Source organism: Vulpes lagopus, chromosome 4 (genome assembly GCF_018345385.1).
Source record: "Vulpes lagopus strain Blue_001 chromosome 4, ASM1834538v1, whole genome shotgun sequence".
NCBI classification, from domain to species: Eukaryota; Metazoa; Chordata; class Mammalia; order Carnivora; family Canidae; genus Vulpes; species Vulpes lagopus.
The window spans coordinates 112,801,853-112,815,141 of NC_054827.1; the positions used below are offsets into that span (position 1 = coordinate 112,801,853).

The 13,289-nt window shown below is 38.3% G+C and overlaps 1 protein-coding gene across 1 annotated transcript in view; it reads left to right on the top strand.

Moving 5' to 3' along the window:
* The window catches only part of TICRR (TOPBP1 interacting checkpoint and replication regulator), a 39,876-nt gene that overhangs the window by 9,039 nt on the left and 17,548 nt on the right, over positions 1–13,289 (top strand). Inside the window, exons 5-13 of the mRNA XM_041751010.1 lie at positions 635–764; positions 4,906–5,045; positions 6,056–6,259; positions 8,562–8,713; positions 10,451–10,548; positions 10,892–10,985; positions 11,070–11,149; positions 11,317–11,556; positions 12,054–12,150. Of these exons, the coding sequence (XP_041606944.1) occupies positions 635–764; positions 4,906–5,045; positions 6,056–6,259; positions 8,562–8,713; positions 10,451–10,548; positions 10,892–10,985; positions 11,070–11,149; positions 11,317–11,556; positions 12,054–12,150 (1,235 nt within the window). The remainder of the gene's footprint in view (positions 1–634; positions 765–4,905; positions 5,046–6,055; positions 6,260–8,561; positions 8,714–10,450; positions 10,549–10,891; positions 10,986–11,069; positions 11,150–11,316; positions 11,557–12,053; positions 12,151–13,289) is intronic.

Consider the following 13,289-nt stretch of genomic DNA (forward strand, 5'->3'; position numbering starts at 1 on the left):
TTATGCTAGGTATATGTAAGTATAACCAATTTAATACTTATTTAATTTATTCAGCAGATTTATTGAGTGACTGCTATGGCAGGCACTGTTCTAAATGATGGGAATATCAGAGAACAATATAGACCAGAGTCTCTGTTCTTATATAGTGTACCATTTAGTCAGGGGAAATAGGACAATAAATAAGGAAATTGCATAGTATGTTTGAAAGAGATAAGTGCCATCATAATAAAGCAGGAAAAAAGGAATAGGAAGTGTCGGGTGGAAGGGTGGCCATTTTAAACAGTCTTGTTGATAAAGTAGTATTTGAGCAAAGGCTTGAAGGAAGTGGTATGGAGAGAACATTGCTGATAGAGGCAACCCTAAGCACCAAGACTCTGAGAAGGGTGCATGTCTGTTCTGTTTGAGGAATGTGAACAAACCTGCAATTGTGGGTTATTGGAGTAGCATTTTTCATAGACAACATAAGCTGATTGGAGTTGGTAGTACGGATGAAGGAAGGTTGTTATTGATGTGGCTTCGTGTGTCCTTTGTAAGAATGCCACCAGTGCAAGGGAGGAGCACTTAAATTCACCACTTTGGTCCTAATGCCTCTTTTTCTGTCCTTCCTCTCCCATCTCTGCCCTTGTCCCTATAGCTCCTCTTGTTCCAGAGTGGGCCCAACAGGAGCTTGGCCGCACACCTCCCTGGAATGCAGCTGTTGTGGAGAAGTGGTTTCCTTCCTCCAACCTTAGTGGTGCCAGTTCAAGTTTGATGGAGTCATTTTGGTAAAACTTTTTTCTCTGGATATTGATTGATAAAATCAGCTCTCACCTACATATGGGCTTGTTTGTTTAGCATATCACATTTTCTTAGTATTATTTTCAATAATAACATTAAAAACTAATTACAAATGGGGAGCACATTGTTTACTCAGTTTAGAGTTTCAGTTTTACAAGATGAGATTCTGGAGATGGTTGGAGGTATCGGTATCGGTAGCACAACATTAGGAATCTGCTTAATACCCCTGAACTGTGTACTTAAAAGGGATTGGATGGAATGTTTATTTTACCACAATAAAAAAAATTGGAAAAAATTAATTACAAAAATAAAATGCTCTCATTATGAAAGTCAGAAAATATTTAGTATTAAATATCAGTAAAAATGAAAAATAATACATTTGTATATGCAACTAAGTTTATATGTCAAGGAAGATTTATAGAGCTTAAACTATCTTTTAAGGAAGAAAAGTTAAAAAATCAATTAACTAAGGTTTCAGTACAGGAAATTACACAAGAGAATAATAAACCCAAAAAACAAGACAGTAATAAAGATAAGAAAAATATGAATCACAGAAACAGTAGAAATCAACAAACCTAAAGTGATTCCTTGAGAAGCCAAGTAAAATAATCTATAACAAAATTGAGCAATTTTCTTTTTTTAAAGACACAAACCATATTAGAAATGTAGAAGAGGGGTGCCTGGGTGACTTGGTTAAGCTACTGACTCTTGATTTTGGCTTAGGTGTTAATCTTGGGGTAATGGGATTGAGTCCGCATACGGCTCTGTGCTTGGTAGTGAGTCTGCTTGAGATTCTCTTTTTCCCCCTGCCCTCTATCCCCTGGGTGCACTCTCTCTAAAATAAAGAAATAAATCTTAAAAAAAAGAAGAAGAAGAAGAAATCTAAAAGATAAAGCAGAAATTAAAAAATAGTATTAAGAGATAAAGTGAAGATTTATTTTTGCTATAGAGATAACCATTTGTTCAAACACCATTTGCTAAAAGATAGTCTTTTGCTCACTGAATTACTGTGGTACCTTTGTCAGAATCCATTCACCACCATCTTACAGGTCTATTTCTGAAAAGAATCTAGTCCAGAAATTGTTAATATCACATTATCTGGAGTACTGTAATCAGGTAGTCTTAGTCCTTGCAACTTTGTTTTGTTTTGTTTTCAGAATTGCTTTGACTATACTAGATCCTTTGCATTTCACTGTAAATTATAGAATTAGTTTGTTAATTTCCACCAGAAAAGCCTACTGAGATTTTTGACCAAGAGCGCACTGAGTCTATAGGTCAATTTGGAAATAATTGACTTAATAAGGAGTCTTCTGATTCATGAACACAGTACAACTCAAAAGGGCTAAGACAGAACAGGTGCTTTTTCCCCTCTATGATAGCAGTATTTACCGTAAAGCTCTAATGAGTAAGGCAGTGTGGTATTGGTGCAGTGATGGACAGAGAAACCCATGCAACCCTAGAGAGCCCCCAAAATGACCCACACTTGTATGGGAGCTTGGTATATGACAGAGGCAGAATTATAAATCAGGGAAAGAATAGACTGTTTAATAAATGGTGGTGTGGCAATTGGCTCTCCAGAAGAAAAAAGATAAAAATTAGATTTCTACTTCACAGCATACACAATGATAAATTCCTAATACATTTTTATTTTTTTTTTATTTTTATTTTTTTTTAAATTTTTTTTTTTTAATTTTTATTTATTTATGATAGTCACAGAGAGATAGAGAGAGAGGCAGAGACACAGGCAGAGGGAGAAGCAGGCTCCATGCACCGGGAGCCCGACGTGGGATTCGATCCCGGGTCTCCAGGATCGCGCCCTGGGCCAAAGGCAGGCGCCAAACCGCTGCGCCACCCAGGGATCCCCTAATACATTTTTAAAAACAAATGTGAAAACTTGAAAGTTGTAGGAAGGGCATAGAACTTACTTGAAAAAAAAAATAATGCTCAGTTTAGGCAAATCAAAATGAAAACTCCAATAAGAAAAACCCCACAAGATTCTGTCTTATACCCATTAGATTGTCCCAGGTCAATAATTCTGATCTAGCACACAGAAAAGTAAGAACACTGTGGATGATAGGATTGTAAACAGCTGCAACCATTTCAGAGAGCAGTGTGTATTCCTAGTGGAGCAGAAACGTCACATACTGACAGCCAGCAATTCCACCTGTATGTGTTTCTGTTAAAGAAGTATTTGTACAAATGAGAGAGATACACTCAGTTGTTCATTGCCAGTCATTCAAAGTGAAAAAGTGGAAAGAACCAGCTGTTTCTCAGTGGGAAGTGGATAAACAAACTATGGTTATATGATAAAATATTATAGATTAGTAAACTGAATAAACTAGAGCTGTTTATATGCTCATGAGAAATATGTGGAGTACAGACAGAAAATTGCAAAAGGATGATGTATGATATTTTTAAAAACTTGGAATGTATAATAGCAATTTATGTTGGCTTTGATACATAAGTATGTCTCTATAAGACACATGGGTCTAGGAAACCTCTGGAAAGAAGGTATGGGAAAAGATTGGGACTTTTCTATGTATAATGTGTAATTTCATTAAAACAATCTGAAATAGAAAGGGTAAATTGTTAGCAAGTATTTAGTCTTGCTGAGGGGTACATATCTAATAATGCTTTCTCTACTTTTCTGTGTATTTGAAAAGTTCAGAAGTTCTAAAAAATTAACAGAAAGAAAAGCCCCTCAGTAAAAGGCAATCCCAGCACACTTAGGGACAATCCGTCTGCTTTAGATCTGCTGCACATGTGAACCCGAGGGTCGCAGCAGATTCAACTAATGTCACCATAACTCTCCTCTAAATCAAATCATATCACAAAATGGAAGATAGTGAAATACAAGTAATATGTTTTGAAAGTTGGGTGAGTTTCCTAGTTTGCTTAGTGACTGATAGTAGCCCTAGGCAGAAAAGCATTTAATAACCAATCATCCCCTCTGCCCCACTTCTCCCTTTCTCATCAATCCCAAATTAGTTTATACTATGACGTGAAAGAATTATTTATTTATTTATTTATTTATTTATTTATTTATTTATTTTTAAAGATTTTATTTATTTATTCATGAGAGAGAGAGAGAGGCAGAGACACAGGCAGAGGGAGAAACAGGCTCCATGCCAGGAGCCTGATGCGGGACTCGATCCCGAGACTCCAGGATTGTGCCCTGGGCCAAAGGCAGACGCTAAACCGCTGAGCCACCCAGGGATCCCTGAAAGAATTCTTTAGAAGCTGCTGTGACACTTATTATACTGTTATGTCATCTTATACTTTAATGTTTGGACACTGAGTAAAAAATAACTGGAATAGACATATGCCTGAGGACATTAAGAATCTTATTAATAGGGACACCTGGGTGGTTCAGTCATGTAAGTGTCTGACTCTTGGTTTAGACAAATACCTGAGGACATATACCTGAGGACATTAAGAATCTTATTAATAGGGACACCTGGGTGGTTCAATCAGGTAAGTGTCTGACTCTTTGTTTCGGCTCAGGTCATGCTCTCACCATTGTGGGATTGAGCCCTGTGTCAGGCTCTGTGCTCATTGTGGAGTCTGCTTCAGATTCTTTCTCTCTCTCTCTCTCTCAAATAAATATATAAAATCTTTAATCTTATTAATAAAGCTGTCAGTACCACATATAATGATTACTGATTTTTTTTTTTGATTACTGATTTTAAGAACAGATATTTTCTGTTCCTGAGTCTGTTTATTTTTAAATATTTATTTATTTTAAAGATTTTATTTATTTATTCATGAGAGACACACAGAGAGAGGCAGAGGGAGAAGCAGGCACCCTGCAGGGAGCCCGATGTGGGACTTGGTCCCAGGACCCAGGGATCATGACCTAAGCAGAAGGCAGACACTCAAACCACTGAGCCATCCAGGCCACCCCCCCACCCCCCACCCGAGTGTTTAAATCCTGAGAAGAGACAGACATTTCCCTCCTGAGAAGATATTGTTTTATTTTGTTTTTGTTTTTGTTTTGAGAAGATACATTTTTGAAGACTTCTTGTGCAGACATCTTTTGATTAGCTTTTAAAAGGATAATGCATTATTAAAGCATTTTGGAAAAACCAGAATTTCAGCTTTATACTAGACCTCTTGCCTTCTTCATAGGTTACTACAGGCTGCCTCATCTAATAAGGAAGAGTCTTCCAAAACTGAAAGTGAATTAACGTGTTGCCTGTCGGAGCTCTACCAAAGAAAGTCTCGGGAGGAATCCAGTGTATCCAATCAGGAAGACAGCAAAAAGAAACGTATGCACACAGACTTTTTCTTGAGGCAGTCTTTTTTGAGTGTGTATGTTTTAGAAGACTGGCATTCCCTGAAATGAGGTTGAAATGGTAACTGAATAAGAGAAGGATGAGTTCTTACATTTCAAATTTGAGAATGATTACGTTAATACAAAAGTGATGTTAAAAATTGCCCATAATCCTACCTTCTTAATAAACCATTTCAATTTTTACTTATAACAGAAATATAAATATAACTTTGTGTGCTACTCATAAATACTAATCTGCTGCCTTGCCTTTTTAGTTACTATTTCACCTCATTGCATTGCAAAATTTATGAAATTCTTACATTATTGAGCAGATTGTTTTCAGTTTTTGTTATTATAAATAATACTGTAGTGTACATCATGCATATGATTTATTCTTTGAGCGGCTTCATTAGAATAAGTTGTCAGGGTCAAAAAGTAGCTTTTGATGAAGACTGCTCAGTGACCCTTCAGAAGCTTCCTCACAACTCTGACCATGAGGGATCACCGAAATGGAACTGTTTGGCATTTACCTTACTGAAAATCATCTGATCCTGTTGCAGTGTTTAGTTCCTAAACTTCAGTTTAAAGAACTTTCTACTCTATATTGTAGCTACAAAGAGTTGGAAGAACCACCTAATTCAGATCATCCTGAAGGGATATACTTTATTTCAGTATTTTTTCACAGAATATTAAATCTGAATTAAAGTGGCTCCTAAGTTTAAAAAAAAAAAAAAAAAAGGATCCCTGGGTGGCGCAGCGGTTTAGCGCCTGCCTTTGGCCCAGGGCGCGATCCTGGAGACCCAGGATCGAATCCCACGTCGGGCTCCCAGTGCATGGAGCCTGCTTCTCCCTCTGCCTCTCTCTCTCTCTCTCTCTCTCTCTCTCTGTGACTATCATAAATAAATTAAAATAAAATAAAGTTTAAAAAAAAATAAATAAAGTGGCTCCTAATTCTGCAGAAGTAAAAGCTATTTTACTCTTCATCCCATGATGCTGTTTCCATAGGTGGGGTCCCTCGTACTCCAGTGAGGCAGAAGATGAATACCATGTGCCGCTCCTTAAAGATGTTGAATGTTGCGAGGCTGAATGTAAAGGCTCAGAAGCTGTGTCCGGATGGCAGTCCAGATGCAGCTGGGGAGAAGGGGAGTCGAAGGACAGCAGATAAACTGGAAAACCGAGGAAGGATACTAAGAAGCTCTAAGCCTAAAGGTATTCCTCAATTCCATTGCTTTTGGGTGTTTAAGGCCATGTTTGCTCTTTCATACCCTCAATTTTTTATAAGTTTTGATCCTGTCTCTCAATTAACGAACGTTTATCAAATGTCTGCTGCATTCCCCAAAGTGTGTTATGGGGAATAGGATAAAAGTAAGGTTGTTTCCTGTTCTCAGTTTATCCCAACCACAAAGATGATGATGATAATTCATATGTGTAGACATATACGCACACAGACATGTATAAAATACATAGTAAACTAATGAACGTAATACATAAGAGAGCCAAGAATCTACAACAGGAAAGACTTGCTTGTTGGGGAAGTAAAGACAGTAAGAGTTGAGAATGGGAAGGTCAGCCTTGGGCTGGAGCAGGTTGAGGAAGTTTCTGAAGAGTCAGTGGAGCCTAGGCTAGACGTTGAGGAGAGAGCAGAGTTGAGATGACAGGAAGATAAGAGAGAGTGTGCCAGATGGGGAATAGGCATATGCCAAAGTCACAAGAGGAGCCATGGCGTGGCCGTAGAATAAATGGTTAAAGAAGCTTTATACATTTAGGAATAAAGAGAATGGGAAAAACTTTGTGAGTGCTGTAGGGTATTGCAATCTTTGAGAGTTGGGAGGAAGAATTTCATCCAGTAACGTTAATTTTCCTATTCTTTATTTCTTTTCTAAAAAATGGATAGAATTGCAGTGGGTTTCTCATTCTCAGGGCGCCTTCTTAGTTAACACTGCCAGAGCCAGTCCTGTGAGAGGACTTGTAAAGATAGCTTATGGACCTTGAGCAGTAACTGCACAATGTCACCTTTGATATCTTTTGAGAATTCTGGAATAAAATTTTTCTGCTCCTTGAAAGTTTTGGTCTTTCTTTCTTTCTTTCTTTCTTTCTTTCTTTCTTTCTTTCTTTTTTTTTTTTTTTTTGCCTGTGGAATGCTAGATTCATAGATGATCATCAGTTTGAATGAGACAGAGCATCTTTAATGAGCTAGTAGAAGTATTTGAGGATGTGGATGGTCCATTCAAGGGGGAGCAAAATTAACAGCACTCAAGACCATGTGCTATAATTAACACAGTTTCTGGACTAGATTCTGAGCATAAATAGAACTGTCTGACAGTGGCACACTGGCTTTTGACAAAGGTGCCCCAGTAATTTAGTGGGCAAAGGATAATCTTTTCAGCAAATGTGCTGAAATAAATGAGTGCCTTTATGGAGAAAATGAACTTCAACCTTGCCTCTTACTAGTCATTTCAAATGTTTTCTCTATTTTTTTCATTTTAATATTGCTTATTTATGCTTTCTCTTGTTCAAAATGGCTCAGTGTTACTATTGGTTTCTGTATTTGGCTTTTCAGAGAATCATTTTTTTGTTTCTGTTGACATCTCTTGTTTCTTATTTTTTTTCCTATTCATTTTTGTTCCTATCTTTATCATTGCCTTCATTTTGAGGGCTTATCGTAACTCATGTCATTTCTTGGGTTGGACCCTCAGCTAATTGGTTTTTATTTTTTCTTTGTTGAAAGATTACTTAAGTCTATGAATTTTCCTTTCATTATAAATTTAACTGCATTATACAAGTTTGCCATATTCTGTTTTCATTGATACTCTCAATATTTCCTGACACACATAATGTAAGGAAATTTCTTAATCCAATCTGATAGTTTCTACCTTTTACCCAGCAAGTGTATTTGTAAAATAAATGTTTATAATTACTGATAAGCTTGGATGGTATTTGGTGTCTTATTTTGTACTTTCTAAAGTTTTTTTTCCTTTTTAGCAGGCTATGGGATTAAGTTTTGTTTATTCCTCTTTTTTCTTTCTGTTAGGTTTGGAGGTTATATAGTTATTGTGGGTTTTTTTTAAAGATTTTATATTTAAGTAGTCTCTACACCCAGAGTGGGGCTCAGACTCACATCTGTCTGATCAAGAGTTGCATGCTCCACCAACTGAGCCAGCCAGGCACCCCTATAGTTTATTTTCCGTTAATGGTTATCCTTAAATTTATTTGATTTGCAAAGCGTTGAAATGACCATCTCTTTAATTGCTCAGCCTCTACACTATTGACGTTTTGGGTGGGATCATTCTCTGTTGTGGGGGCTGTCCTTTGTGCTAGGAGATATTGAGCAGCGTCCCTGGGTCTCTGGCCTCTGCTCACTAGATACCAGGAGCATCCACCTCCCCAGTCTGGTAACCCAAACAAAGCCAGGTGTCCCCCAGGAGGCAAAATTTTAGTTGACAACCACTGGCTTAAATAGTACAATGACTTCAGTTGGATGTCATGATCAGTTTGGTTGTTTTTTTCACAGATTTTAAAACAGAAGAGGACCTCCTATCTTACATACATGAAAATTACCAAAAGACTGTGGCTGCAGGAGAAATCACATTGCATTCATGTGCTCGGAATATGATCTCAACCATTAAAGCATTCCTAAAGTCCAAGGGCACCAAGGAATTAGAAGTAAGAGAGTATGGATGCTGTTGTCATAGATGGAATGGTTGGTTGCTCACTGGTGGGTTTGGTTCATTTGTCCTGGGAAGTGACTACTATGTGATGTGTGGTTCACAAGTAAGATTAAGCAAGAGGGTGAACATAAGTCCAGGCCTTGGAAGGTGGACATGGTGAAACTGGTAAGACAGAAACTCAGTCACCAGGCCAGGTGAGTGGTAATAACATGTACTTGTTTTCTAACGAAATCTCTGTCCTCCACTGCATGATAGCTGTATCAAGCCAGTGGTTCTTCCCCAGAGTCACTTAGAACATTCTTTTAAAATGCTGGTGCCTGGCTTCCTCAAGACCAACTGAAACGGATCTCTGGGGCTTGGGTCCTGGGCATAGGAACTTATAAAAAGCTTGCTAGATGGTTCTTTTGCACAGAGAGTGTTGCACACCACTGGTTTAGACTGTACTATCATTGTCTTTATTCATGGTTAGTGGTGAAAGCCAGCTGCCTCTTCTAAAATGGATAGGAGGGGCAGCCTGGGTGGCTCAGCAGTTAAGCGCCGCTTTCAGCCCAGGGCATGATTCTGGAGACCCAGGATTGAGTCCCATGTCCGGCTCCCTGCATGGAGTCTGCTTCTCCCTCTGCCTGTGTCTCTGCCTCTCTCTCTCTGTGTCTCTCATGAATAAATAAATAAAATCTTTTTTAAAAAATAAATAAAATAAATGGATAGGAGCTGTTTAATCCTTAATTACTTTTTTTAAAGTCGGCTCCATGCCCAGTGCAGGGCTTGAACTCACAACCCTGAGATCAAGAGTTGGATGCTCCACCAACTGAGCCATCCAGATTCCCCTATAGTCCTTAGATTTCTCAGTTACTCTGTTAGGGATTTTTTTTTTTTTTTTTTAAGAAAGGTCAGATATGTAGGCTTGTTGTATGTATGCCTCATCCCCTTCTTTTTTTCTTTCTTTTTTATTTTATTCTAAGAATTTTATTTATTCTTATTTTTTTATTTTTTTATCTATTTATGATAGTCACACAGAGAGAGAGAGAGAGAGGCAAAGACACAGGCAGAGGGATAAGCAGGCTCCATGCACCGGGAGCCCGACGTGGGATTCGATCCCGGGTCTCCAGGATCGCACACTGGGCCAAAGGCAGGCGCCAAACCGCTGCGCCACCCAGGGATCCCCAGTATGTTATTTATTCTTGAAAGACACAGAGAAACAGACATAGGCAGAAGGAGAAGCAGGCTTCCTGTGGGGGCCAATCCCCAGTGAGGGACTTGATCCCAGGATCATGACCTGAGCCAAAGCAGATGCTCAGCCACTGATCCACTCAGATGCCCTCCAATGCCCCTTTCTCTTAAATACTTCTTACCGTATTCCTTTTGAAGATATGAAAGAATGTTTCTTTTTCTTTCTTTTTTTTTTAAGAATTTATTTATTTAGTGAGAACATAGGAGTAGAGGGGGAGGGAGAGAATCTCAAGCAGACTGCATCAAGTACGGAGCCCAATGTGGGGCTCGATCCCACAACCCCAAGATCAAGACCTGAGCTGAGACCAGGAGTTGGATGGCTCAACTGACTGAGCCACCCAGGTGCCCCAGATACTCATTTCACTATTTTCCATTCACGTGAAATAAGGAAGCAATTCGTAAGGGAATGTACTTCCCTTCTTAGGGCATTAATCAGTTGTGAAATAAATTAGAAATAATAAGTAACACAATATTCTCTTGTGTAATAATTTTGTATTTTCAGATGACCTGCCTGAATCAAGTAAAAAATAGCCTCTTCAAAACTAGCAAAAGTCTTCGACAGAATCTAGGGGGAAAACTGGATGAAGATAAAGTCAGAGAGTAAGTAACTACCTTAATTTATTTACTTGTTTTTTTACTGTCACTCCAAAACAGCTCCAAGATTTACTTGGATGAATTTTAAATTGATTGATAAATTGATAAATAAATACATCAAACTAGATTGCCAGTTGCTCATTAAGGCTTTTTGTGGCTGATTCTTTGTGGTGTTCTGATGTGTAGTTTGAGTTACCTATTTACCTGATAACCATATCATCATTTGGAGAAAGCAGTGGCTCTTCTTCTTGGTTGTTGGTTCTTACGTAAAGAGATCTTTGCTTAAGGAAGGAGCTTTTAGTAAAATGGCACTCAAGATATATCAGACCAAGTATTTTTTTCTGTCAAGGTGCCAGCTTCAGGTATTTCTTCGTTTGGAGCTGTGTCTGCAGTGCCCTTCTATACATGAAAGCATCATTGAGATGGAGCAGGTGGTGAAGGAGGCAAGTATATAACTTAGTGCCACTGGAAATAAGCCTGAAAGCTTCCCTGCAGGAAGCATGGTAATTTTCAAATATCTTCTTCAGGTGACAGACTTGCTGCGCATGGTGTGTTTAACTGAGGATTCAGCATACCTAGCAAAGTTCCTGGAAGAAATTTTGGGATTGTGAGTTTGATGACTACTAGCTTTAGAACAGTTTTACCTGGAACTACATGTGGTATTATGTGAGAATTATGGAATTGTAAAGGCTTTTTCTCATGTCATAAAGATGAGGGATGGAACAGGAAGGGTGGAACAGTGACTGTTGCATATTTAACCAATCTCTTCCATAGGTATATTGACTCCATCCCGAAGACACTTGGAAATCTTTATGACAGCCTAGGGTTTATGATTCCTCAGAAGCTGGCTGGTGTCCTTCCTCTAGATTTTTTCAGTGATGACTCCACGACACAAGAGAACATATCACCCCTCCTTTCTGTGCCTCTTCTGTCAAGTGCTGATAAGTCAGTGTTGGGTGGCACTGAATTTGATCAGTTGGAAGAGCTTCGTACCAGGTCAGCTAAGAAGAGAAGGTAGGAGCTCAAGGAATTGAGGGAATTACCTGCACTTTTGTAGTTCTGACAGAGGGCGGTTGGCTTGGTATAGAATTCCTTGAATTACTAGTTGCCCTTCTGTTTGAATCCCAGAAGCCATCTGTTGGCATTCCTAACATGCAGTGTCTGGCACCCTTCTTATTATCCAGAGAATATACAGTATCAATTACATAGTCCACGGTGCCCTTCTTGCCTGTCCACATGGGGTCTCCCGGAGCTAGGAGCCTTTTATGAGATAAGCTTAGAGCTTCAGCATACTTTTTGTTTTCTTTGATGCCCTTCATTGTTCATAACTAGTTGAATTTATAGTAGTTAAGGTTTGGAAATTGTGAGGTTGGCATGTTTTGCTACAAATTCAGACTAATGCCAAGATAACTGATTTTCATTTAATTACTATTTTATTTTCAACTCTGATTCTTTTCAAATTTACTCATAACCTCTGTTGAATGTATATTGGTTGTTTCTATTTTTAAAAGGAAAACTGCATTAATAAGACATAAAAGCATTGCAGAGGTTTCACAGAATCTTCGACAAATTGAGATCCCCAAAGTGTCCAAGAGAGCTACAAAAAACGTAAGTTATTTCTAAGGGACAGGAAATAGTGCTACCAGATCTGTTCTTCCAGCATGGGTTGACACAATAAATAAGCTTGAAAGGGCAGTGTTTCTGCTTTGAGGAAGTGGACAGTGGATGGTACAGAAATAAAACAACATGTTTTTATGAACAAGTATTCAGTCGGCATGCAACAACTAGAGAACTATAAATTTGTTAAAGATAAACCATCTTACTCAAAAGTATGATGGTTAGAGATGATACAAAGAAAAACAAAGGAGCGAATAAGTTCATTAAAAATCTTGAGATTAAAAAAAAAATCTTGAGATAAGAAAACTCAAAATTATAACTTAGGCAAAGAGACCATTGAAAAAGAATGTGCACCATAATAGGACTTTGGTTGTAGACCAGAAGGTATCAGTGTGTTTCACTTCGGTAAGGTGGGGCAGGGGGTGGCTGTGGTGAAGCTGGGTGGTCGCTGTTATTTTGGTGGCAGTAGATGTGAGAACTTGAGGCTTTGTTGGTTGCAAAAAAGAAAAACCCAGCTGGAGTCTGTTAAGTTGAATTGATGTCTTGGAAAGGAAGGAGACAAAATATGTTGAAACTTTTTGAACTGCATGAACTAAGAAGAGTTAATTCTGTAAGAACTAGCTTTAGCAGCATTAGTCATCTCAGCAGTGGTTTGCGCTGTTTCTAGAGATTGATAGCTGTCTTTTGGAATTGGAAGTGGGGTGGTTGTTTTAAGAGTCAGTGGTGTTCACTTCTTTACCATGCCTTAAATGTAAGTGAAAAAGAGGCAAATCTTGTGTATCTTGGAAACCTATTTTAGAGAGTGGGGAAATCCAGAAGTGGATGGCCACAAAGGTGTCAGCCCTCCTCTCTCTAGATGTTAACAATGATTTGCAGTCCTTTCTAGCACTCCTTAAGTCAGCCCGTAGGTGGTAGTTCATGCTTCAAGAAGTGCATTGGCATAATTGCAAAGAAACAAAAGCTTTAAAAACAATTCCATTGTTTAGATGCATCTAAATTTGAGTAGCAAATACATTATACAGATAAGTCATTAAGAGAAGTCATCCTCTAATATATATGGGTTTTCCCTTATTTTTTAGTTATAAAAGGTATACGTAATCATCATGAAAAAAATAGAAAATCCTATAAAG